This window comes from Octopus bimaculoides, chromosome 24, assembly GCF_046866305.1.
Source record: "Octopus bimaculoides isolate indiv1 chromosome 24, ASM4686630v1, whole genome shotgun sequence".
Lineage (NCBI taxonomy): Eukaryota > Metazoa > Mollusca > Cephalopoda > Octopoda > Octopodidae > Octopus > Octopus bimaculoides.
In genome coordinates, this window is record NC_142951.1 from 15,845,782 (window position 1) to 15,865,781 (window position 20,000).

At 35.5% G+C, this 20,000-nt stretch overlaps 1 protein-coding gene and 1 pseudogene across 1 annotated transcript in view; both read right to left on the bottom strand.

The window, feature by feature from the left end:
- The window catches only part of LOC106877382 (uncharacterized), a 900,394-nt gene that overhangs the window by 52,813 nt on the left and 827,581 nt on the right, over positions 1-20,000 (bottom strand). The window contains exons 19-25 of the mRNA XM_089341355.1: positions 19,297-19,375; positions 14,496-14,657; positions 13,555-13,686; positions 11,934-12,110; positions 10,721-10,911; positions 8,501-8,611; positions 4,162-4,323 (exon numbers count right to left, since the gene is read on the bottom strand). Coding sequence (XP_089197481.1) covers positions 4,162-4,323; positions 8,501-8,611; positions 10,721-10,911; positions 11,934-12,110; positions 13,555-13,686; positions 14,496-14,657; positions 19,297-19,375 — 1,014 coding nt within the window. The remainder of the gene's footprint in view (positions 1-4,161; positions 4,324-8,500; positions 8,612-10,720; positions 10,912-11,933; positions 12,111-13,554; positions 13,687-14,495; positions 14,658-19,296; positions 19,376-20,000) is intronic.
- On the bottom strand, positions 18,158-18,227 carry LOC128250838 (U4 spliceosomal RNA; annotated as a pseudogene).

Below are 20,000 nucleotides of genomic sequence, written 5' to 3' on the forward strand. Positions count from 1 at the left end.
TACTTGCTTCACCTCACTTAGTTGTTAATAAAAAGTACCAACCCTAGAAACCCGCGAAGGGAAAGAGAAGGGAAAAAAACACTCAGAGAGAAAGAGAGGAAGAGAGAGAGGGGGAGAGGGAGAGAGAGAAAGAGAGAGAGAGAGAGAGAAAGAAAGAGAGAGAGAAAGAGAAAGAGAAAGAGAGAAATATTTGTCTCTTCAATCCTTTAGAAATTGAAAAAATTAACTCTTTTATATTTCTGTAACAATGTATTGCCTTTGTTTCAATTAACTTGAAATATGATGAAGAATGTAGTAAGAAAAAGGAAAATCCCTGTCACTATTAAGCTAGTGCTTGAAACATGAATTAACATGAATTTGGCATCAGAGAACCAGGGGCAGTCTCACAGTCTCAGGCAGGCTAATATCTAAAGGATGTTAAGAGCCAATTACATGCAGCCCACTGAATTTCTTGAAAAGATTGATTCTAATCACTGACAAGTCTTTTAATATTATTTAAAAGAAATATAAATTTACAGCTTTTAGTTCAGGTTCAATTTATTAATTAAGTAGTGGAAATGAGTTTACATAAAGACATGGAAAAGCACCCAGTGGTTGGTGTTAGGAAGGGCATCCAGCTGTGAAAACCATGCCAAAACAGTGTGGCTTGGTGCAGTCCTCAAACTTGCTACAAACCATACCAGCACGGAAGACAGATGTTAAATGATGAGTTTGCATTATTTTTGCTGGCCCAAATGCTTGCAGCAGAGTGAACTTTGCTAAAGGCATCCAAGGACAAAGTGTGCAGTTAAACAAGGTGATAGATTAATTCTACTACTCAAGTAGTCTAAGACAGATTTGAACACAGAACACAAAGAGGTGAAACGAATACTGTAAGGCATCAATCTGACATTCTTACAGTTTGGCCAATCCAACACTCTGCATTAGTACTTTTTTTTAACCAACCCTGAAAGGATGAAAGCAAAGGTATTCTCAGTTGGCCAGTCTGAATTGAACATGAGCCCACCAACAATTAGTAATACAAACATGTTTACTATAAATAAGATGAAATCTGATATTTCTAGAAATTACTATATTATCTTTTAATATAGATTAGTAGGTAGGGAATTTTGTGTCGGGTACAGGATACTTTAGAGTCAATATGTGTAAAGTCATCTCTTTCTGCCACACAGTCAAGGAACCACTTTGTACAAGTATGAACAACCTTTCGTGCCTCTCATGCTAAGGATACAGTGATGTTCAATGTACAATGTTACAAGCAGAGGCATGTTACATACTTCCTATAGTTACAGTTGATAATGACAGCAACATAACAACTCCAGTAGTCTTGACCATTTTGTCATTGGTATCTTACTATCAAGATCCTGGGTACAATGTTAAACTGTTCCCAAATCTGCTGCTGGTTGTTAAGTGGTTCCAGTACGATGTTACTACACCAGTTAGGAGACTGGAATCTCAACAGATTTATTGTCTGCTACCAAGTAATCCAGAAGAATGTCATTTCACATGCTTCAACTATAATCCCAAAAGATCCTCATCTACTGTCTGGGACTATGGTGAGGGCTGGAGTTGTAACAGATTCTTTCCTGAGCACATTCAGAGTAGGGTTGCCTACATCAGAATAGAATGGGTGTCTTGCAAACAACTCGCACATGTAAGTGCTACCAGTCAAAGGCTTCACATACCAGAAGCCAGCAAGTGTATGGGGTCATCAGGAGAGAATGCGCGCTGTTTCAGAGCCTACCTCTCGATGGCATCAATGTGCACCGGCCCCCTTCACTGATATGAGGCCCCACTTGCTAGATCAACTGGTTATTAAAAAGAGCTCAATATTTCTCTAGCCATTGCTCATCATCTCTTTTTAACCATCTGACACTTTGTAACTACAGAAAGACTTCATGTCTTGAATTGTCCTTAGCTTTCACTTGATGATGATGACCATGATGATGATGTGCTAGGAAAAACTTAAAATTGGCTTCTTGCCTTGATAATTCTGACATGAAAATACAAGACTGGCATTTTATACAATTGAAAGAGTAGTTGTAATGCTCCAGGGCAATACTGCAACACTCTGACATCTTTGGAATTCTGCCAAGCTGCAGCTGTTGGTGCCCCTGGTTCTATGATTTGGAGCAGACTGGTGCTGAGTGCAGTGGTCAATTTAATCAAACTACAATCAGTGCTGCTTGCACTTTTAAGGAACGACGATGGCTTAACCCCTCAACAAAAATAGTATTCTTTCAAGAAGTGGCCCTTTATATCACTAGCTTTGTAAAACAAAATAATCAAACAACACCACATTGGCTTTTAGCTTTTAAGGACATTGTAATCTTCAAAAAGTGCCATACTTCCCAAAAGTTGCCAACACTACACCTGTATTTTTGTTTCCTTCTGTGTAGTATGTATTTTTGTTTATCATTGCTGTTTTTCTTTGCTTGACTTAACTGTTGCTTTCTGATGACTTTAGTCTTGCCTTAATTGTTGCTTTTTTGATGACTTTAGTCTACCTGAGCACTGAATACAATAAGCCCAGTGGCATTTGTGCCAGCTCTTTAAGTTCTCAATTCAAATCCAGTCAAGATCAATTCTGTCTCACTTTTATCTTTCTAGGATCAACAAAACCTCTCCCATGAAATTTCAGGCCTTGGGGTTGATGTAATTAACTTACCTCTTCCCCTGAAATCGCTGGCCTTCTGCCAAAATTTAAAACCATTATTATTATTATTATTATTATTATTATTACTACTACTACTATAACTAAGGTGGTGAGCTGGCAGAATTGTTAGCATGCTGGGCAAAATGCTTAGCAGTCTCAATACATTCCAAGTTCAAATCCACCAAGGTCAACTTTGCCTTTCATCCTTTCAGGGTCAATGAAATAAGTACCAGTTGAGCACTGGGGTTGATTTAATCAACTATCCCCCTCCCCTAAAATTTCAGGCCTTGTGCCAATCGTAGAAAGGACTATCATCACCATCTTCCTCCTCGCTGTCTGTTTATCTTTCCTGCAAACTGACTGCATAAGCAAAGGTAGCGTTTTCTATTTTGTGGGCCATTAATATTCATCATTGAGGTAGCAGGACAATGGTGGGGGAGAGTTCAAACATCTGGTTTAAAATGTCTGACACTTGGTAGTTGTGTGTGTGTGTGTGAGAGAGAGAGAGAGCTAGCTAGCTAGCAAGACAGTTTGTGTGAATATATATACATATATATACGATAGTATATGTGCGAGTTAGTATGATAGAGTGCATAATATGGTAGTGTGTGTCAGCTAGTAGTGTATGTTAGTATGGAGGTATGTATGAGTGTGCTAGTACAGACGAATGAGTTATAATGGCTGTGTGCATGTGTGTGTGTGTGTGTGTGTGTGTGTGTGTGTGAGTGACTGACTGACTGAGTGAGTGTGTGAGAGAGAGAGAGAGAGAGAGTGTCTGTGTGTGTGTATACGTGTGTGTGTCACTAAGGTAGTCTAAGTGTGTCAGGTTGCAGTAATACTTATTTTAGTAATTACATACAAGTGTGTTATCATATGAATGTAAATGCATGCATTTCATTGCATGTGTATCAGAGAGAGAGAGAGAGAGAGAGAGAAATAAATAGATAGATAGGCAGAGAGATATAGAGACAAACAGGTAAGTAAATATATATATATATGTATATATATATATATATATATATATATATATATATACGCACATACATATATACACATATATATATACATACATATATATATATATATATATATATATATATATATATATATATATATATATATATATATATATATATATATATGTATGTATGTATGTATACTTATAGATTAGCTAGATAGACAGACCCATATAGATAGAGAGATGAAAATGGTTAACAGGAAACAGTGTCTGGTTTTGAAGCTAAAGTATCAGACACTATACTCTATTAAATTCTCCACTACTAACAAGCAGCTACATTAATTAATGAAATTTTCATGTGGGAGAAAAATAACCATGAATATAACAAAAAAAAAAAGAAAATCTGTGTACTTTTCGTGAAAAATCAATGTTAGAAGATGGTTATAGGGATAGCCAAGAAGAACCCTAGGCAGCAGAAAGACTGAAGTTAGCATGCATCCCGGACTGCTAAACAAATAGCAATGCAAACTAGGGCTTTTAGTGTTACCTTAATTCCATTAGAATAGCTGTTCACTGGTCCTGTGCCATAACCAACCAGCGGTGCCAGTGTGGTCTCGCCCTCTGGCTCTTCGTCAACCTCGGCAATGTCCGAAAGTTCGGAGCCACTACTACCACGCTCATGCCCAGAGAATATGTTAATGCGTGCAGCCTAAAGTATAGCAAACATTTTAAGACCAAATGTTGGGTTTGTGAGATCCGAAAGCAAAGAGAGGGTTAGAGTTTAGAGTAATGTAAGTATATTTTCATTGGGTGTGTGTGTGTGTGTGTGTGTGTGTGTATCTATATATTCTCTTTTACTTGTTTCAGTCAGTTGACTGTGGCCATGCTGGAGCACCACCTTTAGTCGAGCAAATCGACCCCAGGACTTATTCTTTGTAAGCCTAGTACTTACTCTATCGGTCTCATTTGCTGAACCGCTAAGTTACGGGGACATACACACACCAGCATTGGTTGTCAAGCGATGTTGGGGGGGGGGGCAAACACAGACACATAAATATATATACATATATACGACGGGTTTCTTTCAGTTTCCGTCTCCCAAATCCACTCACAAGGCTTTCGTCGGCCCGAGGCTATAGTAGAAGACACTTGCCCAAGGTGCCACGCAGTGGGATTGAACCCGGAACCATGTGGTTGGTAAGCAAGCTACTTATCACACAGCCACTCCTGCGCCTATATGTGTCTATATAATGAAAATGTACATTCTATTATATATGTGTGTGTGTATATATATATATATATATATATATATATATATATATATATATATATAAATGCAAATAAATCAGCATTGGTACCATTTTAATGTCTACTTTTCCATGCAAATTTTCTATGGCTGGATGCTTTTCCTGTCACCAATGCTCACCTGTTTCCAAGCATGTGGTTCCAGGTTCAGTCCCACTATGTGTTACCTTAAGCAGGCATCTTCTAGACTTGGGCTGACCAAAGCCTTGCATGTAGATCTGATAGAAGGAAACTGACAGACCTTCTTCATATACCCATGTGTGTGAGTGAGTGTATCTATCTGTATATATGTCTGTGCGTGCATCTGTGTGTCTAAGTCTCTGTCTCATCTATATCATATCTAAAGCATCAACAGTATTCTGATTATCATATTTAAATTTTAGTATAAATTATGTATTTTCATGCATTAATTATTATGTTTGTACTTTGACTTTTGAAACAGGTGCAGAAATTACAATGAATGAGTGAAATATCTGTGAAATCGTTGCTCTTTAACAATTCTAAATATGTTGCTCTGAACATTTGCTTTAGTTAATATATATATATATATATATATATATATATATATATATATAGAATATAAAGAAAGTCAAGAGGTATGAGATGAATATATTTATTTCACCAGATTTTCTTTATGTTCTCTATTCTTCTCTTGAAATAATCTTCACTGATTTCAACTGCATAGAAGCTTACATTACACTCCTATATATTGGTTTACTAAGTGGTCTGTAACCAGGTTCATTAAAGGAGATCTTTTGTGATTACCACTGGATTACATAAATCTATATATTGTATATATATATATATATATATATATAAATACACACACACACACACACACAAACATGTATATGGATGTACCACACACAAGGGAGTGCTAAAAAGTTCTTGGCTTTGGGTAACAGAAAACACATGAGAATCAGTTAATTATGATTTTATTCAATGTATTCCCCTCTCAGATTCACACTTATTGCAGTGGTCCTTCAGTTTTTCTAAGCCTTGTAAAAGAGAACTTTTGTGATGCCCTTAAAACCAGGAACTTTTCAGTATTCCCTCGTATGTATATGCGTGAGTGTATGTATATATATATATATATGTATATATATATATATATATATATATGCAAATTCATTTCACTTATACCTGTGCATACATGTGCATGCATATATATGTGTGTATGTTTGCATATAAGCCTGTGGGTAAATGTGTGCATGCATGTATGTATATACACACACACACACACACACACACACACACACACATGTACATAATATTTATACTCCATTCACTCCTTGCCCTTTTCAAGAAAGGAAATCAATCATCATACACATATATATTACTTGTATCAGTAAATAGATTCCTATTAGTTAGTGAAATATAAGTTGGTGCGAGTGGGGGAAATGCGTGTTTATTAGTGAGAATAAAACCACAATCAAGGCACAAGTTTTTATGAGATTAAAAAAAAAAAAAGAAAAGAGAAAAAAAATTTACATCCAACATTTAATATACATGCAAACTGAAATGAGAAGTGCTTGGGGTAAGCTAGTTGAAATTGTGATTTGAGCATGAAGATAATTTTTTTTTTTTTCTGTTCGTAAGTCATAGAATATGTTTAAGATTAAAACAAATAAATAAATAAAAACAACAACAAAGAATAAACAGACAAACAAAAAAATAAAAATGCATCTGATAGAATTATACTATATTAATCATTTTAAATTATATAACTTAGATGTAAATCTAGTATTTCTTATTAAAATGAATATTCTGAAATTACTATGCTTTTCCATTTTGAAAATTCGAAAAGTGCTTCTTTTTTTTTTTTTTTTTAAAGCCAGTGTTTCTGAAACAACTTTGCATTGTTCTGAAAGTTATTTCTTTTTTTTTTTTTGTATGACAAAGAAAATGTATGAGATAGTAGGAGATATTTTTTAAGAAATCCTTTACGAAATGAGACGAAAGAATGAACCCTCTCACTGATGCTAATGTTTTCTTTTAAAACAAAAAATAAAATGTTTGAAAATATATGTGGAACAATCAATGCCAGGGTAAAAAAAAAATCCTGATAATTTGTTACTAATTTAAAAATTTCAAATATAATATATATATATTTACAATGTTCACACAAAATTGTAGATTTTGTATCTATTTTAGATTAATATTAGTTTCAAATTTTGGCTCAGGGTCAGTAATTTCAGGATGGGTAAGTCAATTACATCGACCCCAGTGTTCAACTAGCACTTATCTTATCTTAACCCCGAAAGTATGAAAGAAATAACCAACCTCAGTAGAACTTAAATTTAGAATGTAAAGAGAGACGAAATGTTAAAATAATCTATTATACTGAAATCATCTATAATATTGGTTTGAAATTTTGGTACAAGGCCAGCAATTTCAGGGGAGGGGATAAGTCATTTACATTGACGCCAGTGCTCAGCTGGTACTTATTTTATCGATCCTGAAAGGAAGAAAGGCAAAGTCAACCTCAGCAGAATTTGAACTTAGAACATAAAGATGGATGAAACATTGCTAGGTATTTTGTCTGGCATGCTAATGATTCTACCAGCTTACCACCTTAAAATAATTTATAATATTGGTAAATTTTGGCACAAAGCCAGAAATTTCGGGGAAGGGGCTAAGTCAGTTACATCAACCCCAGTACTCAACTGGTACTTATTTTATTAACCCCAAAAGGATCAAAAGCAAAGTTGACCTCAGCAGAATTTTAACTCAGAATGTGCAGATAGATGCAATGCTGTTAAGCATTTTGTCCAGTGTCTTAATGATTCTGCCAGTACACTGCCATTTAATATTGAAAGAGGAAAGTTGATAACCACAAAAGGGCAAGAGACCTGTCTGCATGAAATAGCAGTCTTTGGTAACTCTGGAGCTTAAAATTCTTGAATTACTTTCTGTGTTTAGGTCAACTCAACCACAAGTATTAACTCTGCCTTCAACTGTAATTTTTATTAAACAGAAAAAAAAAAACAATCAATCATGATTTATTGATGAATATCCGAAAGCTGAGTAATGTTGCATTGTTCCAAAGATTTGTTTTAGATTATTGAAACTTATCAAACAATAGCATAGTGTAACAGGAGTTCTGGACAGATTTGGAACCTAAACTTTTGGTTCAATGACTGGAATGTGTAAGTTTTTCTATTTTATTTGTTTACTAGACTTGCAATAAAATATTAGTTTATTTGGTATAACATGATCAAATTGTCCACTTAACCATCCATAAAATTTTATGAATATATTGAGAATTCCTATCAGTAAGCTAAAATTTAGCATTGAATCAAGTCAGACTGCTGTTACAATGGAACACTTTTTTAACACATTTAATATGTTCTTTTTTATAAATAGATTTTGTATTAAACTTGAACCATTGCTGAACAAATAATACAAGAAAATATAAGACAGGTAGAGAAACTAACTATAAACTTTAGAAACTTGTAATAAAACTTAAGAAGTCTATAATTAATTTGGGGGTTTGGAACAGGTTTATAGATTTCCCACCAATTCCATAGGTTGTGAATAGTAACTGTATGAGAAATTCATTGAGAAATATAGAAGCATACCTTCTTTGTACTGGCTCCAGCCTCCATGTCAGAGCATGCTCTAAATGCAGCTTCAATTTCCTCATCAGTGTCATTGGTATATTCCTCATATTTTTCACTGTAAGAGTTTGACTGAGAACAGAAGCAGGAAGAAGTGCAAGGAATATAGCAATATGGTAGAGGAATAATACAACTGTGATGATATCAAGGTTTTTAAACTAATAACCATGGAGTCAGTAGTTCTTTGGTACCTAATTATTAGTGACATGGCAGAGTGTGATGGTTCAAGGAATCTTAGTATTGAAAAGGAAGGAATGTGTGTCTGTGTGCACGCATTAATATATGAGCAAGTGAAAGAGAGAGAGAGCAAGAGGGAGAGAGAGTGTGTGTGTATATGTGAGAAAGTTGTATTGCAAGACAGTAAGTTCTAGCTTGCTTATGTTTCATCCTTGTGCGTACTCTAGGGGAATGATTCAATAGTCTTGTAATCCATTTCTGAATTAAATTGATCTTCTACCCACCAAGCAAAAGAATGCAATAAATTATTTTCTTTTATTTCACATCCATATCAGTACAAGTTGGAGGAAAGAAAAGATTTTTTGGATGTGAAACACCAGATCATGAGGTCAGAGCAGGAACCTGATTTGTTTCTCGCATACATTGAGAAATGTGCTTTGCTCAGAGGAAATGATATAACTATGATAGTAAGTAACTAATAACCATGTGGTCAGCAGTTGTTATGGTACTGGGTCATGCATTTGATTCCTGGATCAGGTTGCATGTTATGTGCTGAGAAAGGAATGTCATTTCATGTTGCTACTGTTAACTCATCTGAAAATGAGTCCAAGCAGCAGTAGCTGTAGGAGCTCTGTGATGGATGGGCATCCAGTCCAGGAGATACCTCCATGAAGAAGAGCTACTACTTGACATTTCAAAATCTGTGAGAAAGTCCCGAGTTGTTCAATTAATCCTTAGCATTTCTCTTTATCACAAGCACACACTCAAAGACTGACAAGAAGACAACTAGATCTTGGTTACAATGGAATATCAGCCAAGACTTTATTGCATTATCTGTTCAGCTTTGTACCTAATATTTTATATAACTTATCTAAAGTGAGGCGATAACAGATCTATGCCTGCCTTAGTGTTATGGAATTAAAATGTAGTATTAAATTCATTTTTCTTTCATGTTTATTTTTCTATGCAAGGTTGGCTTAGCTGAGAGTAAATTTGAGGAAGGATCTTATGACTGGATGCACTTCCTGTCACCAATCCTTACATGTTTATCAAGTAAAGGATTTTCAATTTCCATTCCACAAGAATTTGGAAGTGCAAAAGTAGCAGTCAATCTGTTGAGAGAAAATATCAACAAATGTCACCAGTTGCAGTCCAACCACAAATGATAACATCACTCCTTGTAGTTAAGCTGCAAACAGCAATGTCTCCATCAATACCCATGGCTCAGCACAGTTCAGCCTTTTGGGAATCTTGGACTATTTTTAACTTCAGAAGGAAACTAGAAAAGTATACTTACTACACAAGAGTTCACAGTTCTCTGTAATAATTTTTTAGGACTGTCCAACAGCAAATTAGAACTACACTGTTGTTGGTGTTCTCATAAACTATTTTATCTCTTCCTGGCTTTTAGGTTGATCTCTCTAAGCTATTTAGGCATTGAAAGGCTCCAAATGGTGCACATGCTCCGCTTGAAACTTACTGGCCTCTGGCATGCAGAGTTTTTGATTGAAAGTATTTGCATCAGCAAGGTCTCTATCTCTTCCTGACTCTTAAGTTTTCTGAAGGTATTTAGGCACTGGAGCACACTTGCAAAGAATTTCTTTAAATTAGATCCCAGATTTTTGACAAGTGTTTTTACTACCTTTATCATGGTTAGGTGAATTGAATAAGTTAAACTTGAGTGCTTTGTTGAAGAACATATTGATACATCTGTATTGAGATATGAACTCAAGATCCTCTGGTCAACATGATGTAAACACACTACTCCACAACTGCAAATCCCTAACAGACTAAAACATATTAAGATAAAGCATGCTTATCTTTGGGAAGATAATGATTCATCTAAAGGACTGGACTGGTGTAGTGTAGGTATTAGAACATAACAGAGGAGTGTGAAATAATACTGAGAAAAATAAGGTTAAATTGGATGGAATAAAGGTAGATAAAAACAAAACAACAAACAAACAAAAGTAAAAACAACAACCCTGACTGAAATTAATTTACCTTCCTAGCTGCAACTGCTTCATAGGCAATGTTTTTAGCTGTTTTGGCAGCCATTTCCTTGAGAAGATTTGGCGGTAAAATCACTCCTTGAGAGTCGACAGATTCCTCATTATTATCTGCCAATGTGCGTACAGTTAATCGATCAGGCATGCGACCACAACAATCGTTGCTCGTGAGTAATATGTGATCATCTGGGAAAGAAAGAGAAAAAAAAAAATCAATAAATAAATTTGAAAATAAATGATAAAATGACTCGAGTCTTAGAGTTTTTATTACCAGAAAATTGAATTAATCTTATGTATGAAAGTTACAAAATACTAAACCTGGGTACCAGTATTATTTCACTGTACATAATACAGAAGGACTCCTCTCTCTTAGAATGCTAATTCAAACTACCAATATCAACAGTCAAAACTACATGATCATACATAAGCTCCTTCCAGCAGCCTTCTGTCAAATACAAACAGATTGAGTAACAAAATGGATGTAAGACGTACTGACTATCTCATCATATTACACAACAGAGAGAGAAAGCATTTCCTATTTAACTTTAATTAATTAAAATTTGGGGGTTGTCTCTATCTCTGTCTTTCTTTTTTAGTAATGGGTACCTGTAGAAAATCCATCACTACCTCCTTGAAACCCATGAACAACAAGACTATTGGTGAATAAAAGACTGGGGCCAAACACTCGCTCACTATATTTTTGAGAACAAGAGATAAGGGAGTATGTGTAACCTTGGTACAGAACAGTTATCTCAAGGGATTTCAGTCCTAAAGTGTTTTCTTTTTTTTTTCTCAACAATATCTTTTGCTGATACACACACACGCACATATTTATCTTTTATTGGTTTTAGTCATTGGACTGTGGCCATGCTGGACACGACCTTGGGATGGGACTTAGTTGAACAAACTGACTACAGTATGTATTGTCTTTTATAGTTTGGTACCCATTCTATCAGCCTCTTTTGAGGAACTGCTAAGTAATGGAGGCATAAACAAGCCAACTCTGGTTGTTAAGTAGTAATGGGGTGGGGAGCACAAACACCGACACAAAGGCACATACAACACACGAGGCTTCTACACAGATTCCATCCACAAAGCATTAGCTGGCCTCACCTACGTACCATGCTGTGGGACTGAACCTGAAACCACATGGTCGGGAAATGAACTTTTTATCTACACAGCCATGCATAAAATTAATTTCTACTTACTTATTGGACCGTTGACTTCCTTTAACTTTTTGCCATCAGCGTATATGACATAACCTTTGATGATGCCAGATGGAGAAATTCCAGATGCATTGATTGTTACTGGAAGCCATGTTAGCAGGACAGTACCTTCTTGTGGTCCCACTTCAACTTGAACATCAAGTGGAGGATCAGGTAAACCTAAAAAAATAAATAAATATGTCATCTTTTATCTTTTACTTATTTCAATATTTCAGTCATCAGATAGTGGTCATGCTGGGGCACTGCCTTGAAGGGTTTAGTTGAGTAAATCAACCCTAATATTTATGTTTCTTTTTTTTTTAAAGCCTGGTAATTATTCCATTGGCATCTTTTGCTGAACTGCTAAGTTATGGGGATGTAAACAAACTGACACCAGTTGTCAAGTAGTGGTGGGGAACAAACATAACTCAAGCACAAACAGAGATCCAAGCTTTTCAACCACAAGAAATCAGGAGAAATCAAAAAATATCTTGAAAAATAAATTGAATTTTGAGAGTTAATATTTATCCCCACTCACTGACATTACCCATCCAGCAGAGCATGCTGGTTTCACTTCTTTCAAGCCTTTGCAAGTCCTCTGTAGTCATAGCCCATGTTTTATTGCCATGTAGCACAGCTGTATGCACATGGGCATCATGCGATCTGTCTTTCACTTTGAAAGAGAAGCCTTTAGTTACCAACAAAAATAGTAACTCCCTGAACTTTGCTCAGCTTGATCCATTTGTGTAATGAATACACAAGCTGGCAACACTGGATGGTGACAAGCTGGGAGAAGCAGCAGGAGAACATCAGTTGCTTTCTAGCTTTTGCTCAGTGCACATCCCAGCTCAAATTCAGGTGCCTTCTCTTGAATTTTCTATGGGAAAAATAGTTTTGGTTTACAAGCATTTTAGATGATGAACGGCCTTCAGGAACCAATTAAATTAATAAATTGAGGTTTCACAGTACATGAGATAGTGGATCAGTTGTAGAAAACAAAAGACTCGGTTATAATCTTACAAGATAGCAGGCATGATAGACGTTTCTGAACCATATATCCTACTGGAAAATTAATTGCAATATTTGACTCATCCAAAACAATGCAACCAATAATTATGTAGAGGGAAACTATACCAAAGCCTGTTGTGTATGAGTGTGTGTTCTTGTCTGTGATTGTTTGTCCTGTATATAACTTTAAACTGCAAATGGTTGTGGGGGCTCTGATCCATGCATTCCAGAGTTTTGAGGAATGTGGAACTATCTCTTAGTTACTATTGTGACTAAGATTGTCTGGAGACAAGAGGACATGTGTTTCTGTCTCAGTAGCCATCATCAGTGCAGCATTTATGTTATTTTATCATTTAAAACTCTTTCTAAACTAAATTGCTTCAGACTACTCCTGTTTCTATGATACAAACTACTCATTTTACAGTGAGCTAAATTAAAATTCCAGCAAATTTTCATGTCAACTGTGTTCCAAATACCAGTTTAATAATGATGAATTTCTTTAACTAAATTTTTCATTCTTTTCAAGCCGGACCAGAAAGAAAGAAAGACAGGTTATTTTAAAAGAAATATGGTTAGAAAAAGGTTAAACATTGAAACAGTAGAAATATTTCAGTACCTCCAGCTAAAGTTTTAAATTCTATCCGTTCTGTGAGTTGTTCTTTCCTTTCGTCACTGCGTTCTTCTTCAAAATTAGACAGAAGACTTTTGGCTCGAACAGAGACAGTATGTGATGTAGCTGGAGTTAAGCCTGAAACAAGATGCATTAGGATCTAATATATACAGACAGAAACAAAAGTGAGATGAAAAATAAGGTAAAATCAATATTCATGTCGTTGCACCTGCCATAAAGCCACCTCCATCAATACTACAATTCCACTCGGTTGAGGAGGTCTTGTCTTGCAAATTACTTAGTGATATCATTGATTGTGGTGCCATGTAAAAAGTGACCAGTACACTCTGTAAAGGTGTTGGCATTAAGATGGGTATCCAGCTGTAGAAACCAGTGGATTTTCTTCTCTCTGATATTTATTGCTCTTAACACAGCAAGCTCTGAGATGTTCTTTGAGGACAAAATTCTTTTTTCACTGCTTTCATGGATTCTCATGACTCACTGTTGCCATCCAATTCCATTATTATGAATTTGAATTGGGAGCTTGAGTCAAAGTGAATCTTACATCAGTTGATTACACAACTATGGACACCTATGTAGCTGTTGCAGTTACTCTCTTGATAGAGCTTGATGATCCTGACCATTGATCTTCTAAGATTCCTCTGCTCAACATCAAAGTAAGAAGCACCACATAAGAAGCCCCTCTGCTAGTGCCACATAGAAAGCTCTCATGCTGACATCAAGTACCAAAAGTACCCAGTACATTCTGTGGAATAGTTTGGGTTAAAAACCATGCCAAAACAGACGACTGGAGCCTGGTGCAGTACTTTGGCTTGCCAGCTCCGGTCACATCATCCTAGCCATGCCAGCATGGAAAATTGACTTTAAATATTATGATGATGACGACAATGACGGTATGTCAAAGTATATTTAAGGAAGATGTATACCTGTCAAAATATATTCATAAACTCCAGGGTTGACAACCCGTACTTCCTGCTCGTTGACACAGATGACATGTTGGTAATTACTGTTGCCAGGCAACCAAGAAAGGACTGCACCATTAGCTGAGATATGACTAACTTTCAAATCAGAAGGAACTGGAATAACATCTACAAATAAGAAGAATGTTAGAATTAGTTTTGCATGACAGAAAGAGAAAAGAAAAAGGAAAAAAAAAACCTTTTAATTGCTCAGGATATGCAGTCCCCTTAACCCCTTTTTAGCATTATAATCAGTCATATCAGGACCTAATATTCTACATGCTTTATATTCAAATAGGGTAGATCTGATCTCTTATACCTATCCTACAATGTCATTCTGAAAAATAGACAACCACATCAATGAAATCTTAAAAGTACAAGTTAATGCAGGATTAATTTAAAATAATGTGAATAAATATGCATTACATTTGACAGATTAATCTGAATGCCAAACAGTTAATCCTACAATTTCCCCATGGGGCACTATGTACTTAGCCTTGGTTTTACATTATGAATCAGGTAAAAGACTTCATCACTGTATCAATAATAGATCATGAGGTAAAAGCCACACTGTTCTGCCAATTGCAATCTATGGCAGCAAGACATGAAATACATTTATCTTTTTTTTTTAAATTCATCCTTGTTGGGTTCTTCCTTTGGGGGCCAGAGTGAGTCTGGATCCTAGTTAGAGGCTTTCTACACAGAAGGACTACATAATCCATGTTGTCACATATTTTGTATATTATGTATACTTTTTATCTCCCTTCTTTCACCTCTCCTTCCTCCCACCATTAAATTGTAAACTGTTTTTGTAATGTCTTCCTCATCAGATACTCTTGTGGCAAATTTAAAAAAAATCATTATTAGCGCTGTTGTTATTATTATCATTATTATCATCATCATTAAGGCAGCAAGCAGGCAGAATCATTAACATACTAGGTGAAATGCTTAGTGGCATTTAGTCCATCTGCACATTCTGAGTTCAAATTCCAGCAAGGTCGACTATACCTTCCATTCTTTTGGGGTCAATAAATTAAGTACCAGTTGAGTACTGGGGTTAATATAATCAACTTAATCTCTCCCCACAAATTTCAGGCTTTGTGCCTATAGTAAAAAGGATTATAATTATTATCATCAAAGCAGTGAGCTGACAGAATCTTTAGCATGCCAGGCAAAATGATTAGCAGCATTTTGTTTGTCTTTATGTTCCAAGTTCAAATTCCACCAAGGTCAATTTTTGCCTTTCATTCTTTGAGTGTCAATAAAATAAGTACCAGTTGAACACTGGAGTTGATGTAATCAACTTGCCCCCACCCCTGAATTACTGGCCTTGTGCTAAAATTTGAAACCATTATTATTATTATTATTATTATTATTTTGATTTATCTCAGGTTCAGTCTTATTCCTGGTAGGGATTCTGTGGATAGCGGGTTACTACCTGTGACCTTAGGTATCCACAAATTTTTAGCGGTCTTTCAAGTGCTTAGGACCCTCCTGATAATCCTTGCTGTTCCTAAAAGACAAACTTTCTGTAGGAGCTCTACCGGGTATTCTATTCCAATCTCCTTCAGTCACTGGTCTATATCTTGGTTTACTGTTCCCAATGCACCAATTATTATAGGCACCACCTTTACTGTTCACATGCTCCATTTTAAGGGATTGTATTTTCTTTGTTTTTCTTCCTCTTCCTTTACGATCCTGGAACAGGCATGATGGGTCACTAAGTAAGTAGCTTCGCTTTTATTTGTCTATGATTGTAATATCTGATCTAATGTTTTCTAATTTCTTGTCTGCTTGAATTGGAAAGTCCCACAAAATCTTACATTTCTCCAACTCCAGTATTCTTTCAACTCTATGATTGTACCATGTATTTCCAGCTTCAAATCCCCATTTATGACACAGTTTTCAGTGTAAAACTTTTACAACCTGGATGTGCCTCCATTTCTTATATTCTTCCTGTGTCAACTTGGGGCATTCTGTCACAATGTGTGCCACTGTCTCGTTCCAAGTTCCACAGGCTCTACATTTTTCTGACACATTGTCTCCATATATATTTTTTCTTGATTTGTTTGTTTATATTGCCTGATCTTAGGCTGCTACAATTAGGCTCTCTGTTTCTCTTTTTTTAACTGCTCCTTCTTTTAACCAAGTCCAGGATTTTGTCCCACATACGTCTTCAGTGGGTCTTCAGAATTGGCCATGCAAAGGTTTCTTTTCAATCTGTCTGACATGCTCTCTTTGTATTTCATTTTTGTCTTTTTCTCCTATTATGCACTTCATCACCTGTTCTTTCTTAACTACTTTTAGTAATTTTTCGGTGCTGCTCTGTAAATACTCTACTAGACTTTCTCTTTCCATCTGTACACAGTTTTCTATTGCTATTAAGCCTCTTCCACCCTGGTCTCTCCTCAAGTACAGCTGGTTGATATTAGCTTTTGGATGGTGGGCTCCATATATTGTCAACAACTTCCTAGTTTTTTCTGTTAAGTTTCTTTACTTCATTTCTAATCCAATCTATAATTTCAACTCCATATCTGATTAAGGGCACTACTCTTGAATTTATTGCTTCAATGAAATTTTTGGAATTCAGCTTTGACTGTAATAACTTCCTGACTCTCCTTGCATACTCTCTACATGTAATTTGTTTCATTTCTTCATTTTTTTAATCTCATTTGCTTCCACTATTCCCAAGTACTTATACCACTGTCCTTTCTCAACCGCTCTCATTGTTTACCCATTTGACTTTTCAATTCCCTAGCTTCTTTCAATCTTCTTCGTTTCATTTTCAAAACAGCACACTTTTCTATCCCAAAAGTCCATACCTACGTTATTTGAGAAAATGTGGATAGTATTACAAGACTTTCAAGCTGTTTCTAATTCTTTTTTTACATAAACCGTTATATCATCCATGAAAAGGAGATGATTTATCTGACCATTTCCTTTTCCCAAATTGTAAGCAATTTTAACCTTTCATAGTGTCATAGTGAGCGGTGTTGTGGCCAATATGAATAGTAATGGAGATAAGCTATGACCTTGGAATATTCCACATCGGATGTTCATTTTTCTGAGTTTTTGTTTTTCTCTGATCAATTTGGTATTCCAATGTTTCATATTTTCATTCAGCATTTTCTCCATGTTTTTTTCCTATTCCAAACATGCTCATTGTTTTACTTATCCAACTGTGTGGTACCATGTCAGTTGTTTTTATGTAATCTAGTCCTGCAACATTTAGTCCTGTCAATCTGCATCTACAATTTCTAATTATCATTTTATCAACTAATAAGTGATCTTTTGTTGCCTTACTTTGTTTCCTGCATCCTTTCTGTTCTTCTGGAAGTAAATTGTTACTTTCCAGATGGTGGTCTAACTCATCAGTCAAGACACCAGTCATTAGTGGTAGGCAGGTTATAGGTTGAAAATTTGATGTCAAGTTACCTTTGAAGGGATCCTTGATGCATAGCAGCGTTTGTCCATTTGTCATCCAGGTGGGGATGTGACCTTGCTGCAAGCATCATCCAGTTGTGCAGCAATCCTTTCTAGCAACTGTGTAAAATTCTTCAGCCAATGGCTTTGTACTCCATCTGGGCCTGGTCCTTTCCAATTTGCTATTTTTTAAACTTCTGTCTCACTGTTTCAACTAGCAATAACCACGCCTCGGATTTACCTCACTGGCCATGGTACCGCCTCTAGATTAATTCTGATGTCCTTTTGTTTTGGTACAGTTGCAAGTTGTCTTTCCACCTTTGTTAGCCACTCTGCATTTTCTTTATGTCTCACCAGCCTATTCCACAGCTTTCCCCAAAATTCTTTATTTTCTTCCACATCTGGAATCAGTTCCTGGTGTTGTCTACCTTCTATTTCCTCAAATAGATGCCTCTGTTTGATTGGAACAGTCTATTCTGTTTGAAACCTTTGCATCTGGCATCATATCTTTTCAATTTGGCCTTTAATGCTGTCACCTTTTGTGTCAATTCATCATGTACCATTTGATTTCATCTTGCTTCTAACCTGTACTGTCCATTTAATTTTCTGATTACTACCTTATTTTTTAGCTCTCCTCTCATTATCCTATTCAATTGCCCCACTTCTTTCCATGTCTTTTCCAGCTTCATATGTATTCTCTTCCTCCGGTTCAGCTCTTTCTTTTCATTTGCTTTCATATCTTCAATCTTTTGTTTGTAGCCTACTATGTTAGCTACGAAATTAGCAGCAGCTATGATTAGCTGGTTTGTTTTACTAATGTTTCCTGTATTAATGATGCTTAAAACATCATTTACTTTGTGTGTGGCTTTCCCCACTCGTTTTCTGTCCATATATCTTACATTTGGTGGTACTTCATTGTTCCCATTAGTCATTTTACCTCACAACATTTCTAAAATCTTCTTCTCATCATTTAAGTCTTGTGCAGTACTTACTGTCACTTGTCTATCTAGATCTGCTTCATTAGTTACTTTATCAATATTCTCTGGTACTCTGCGGTTTCCATCTGTTTCATGTTCTTCATCTCTTACCCCTTCATTACTGCTTTCTACTACTGCTGTATTGTTATTATTATTATATTACATTAAAAGAAATCATTATTATTATTATTATTATTAGTTCAACCTCACTATAAGAGTTCTACATTCTGATATCCTCCTCTTTCTTCTACATTTATAGCTGACAAATAATTTTGACAAATTTTTTCCCCCCTACATATCAATAATCAAGTTTAAAAAAAAAAAAATCAAATGTGTCTATCCATAACAGTCAATATCACTGCACTTACCTTTACCAACTAACATTGTACACTGTTGTGGAGCCGATCTGCCGAGTGTGGTCAAACATAATACACAGACTCGACAAGTCTATAAAAAATGAAAATTGAAAAATAAATTTAAAAAAAAAAGACAGTAAATAAATTGCCAAAGATAAATATTTTACTCTTTATATGTCTCAGTTATTAGATTGCAGCCATGCTGGGGTACTTCCTTGAAGAAATTTTTGTCAAATGAATCGACCTCAGTTGTCAAGCGATGTTGGGGGGACAAACACAGACACACAAATATATACACACATTCACATATATATACGACAGGCTTTTTTTAGTTTCTGTCTACCAAATCTACTCACAAGGCTTTGGTTGGCCTGAGGTTATAGTAGAAGACATTTGCTCAAGGTGTCACGCAGTGGAGCTGAACCTGGAACCATGTAGTTGGTATGTAAGCTACTTACCACACAGCCACTCCCGTGCATATATATATATATATATATATATATATATATATATATATATATATATATATATATCTTTAGTATCAAGTAAAGGTAATTAACTTCATTAAGGGATTATAAATCCAATGAAAATACTGGTTAGTAACCAATCTATAAAAAGATTAACTATATCGTAACCATATGAACTGTGGTTCATATATATATGTATTTAAAAAATAAGGAGAAAATGGAGATGCAATTAATAAAATTATTCATTAA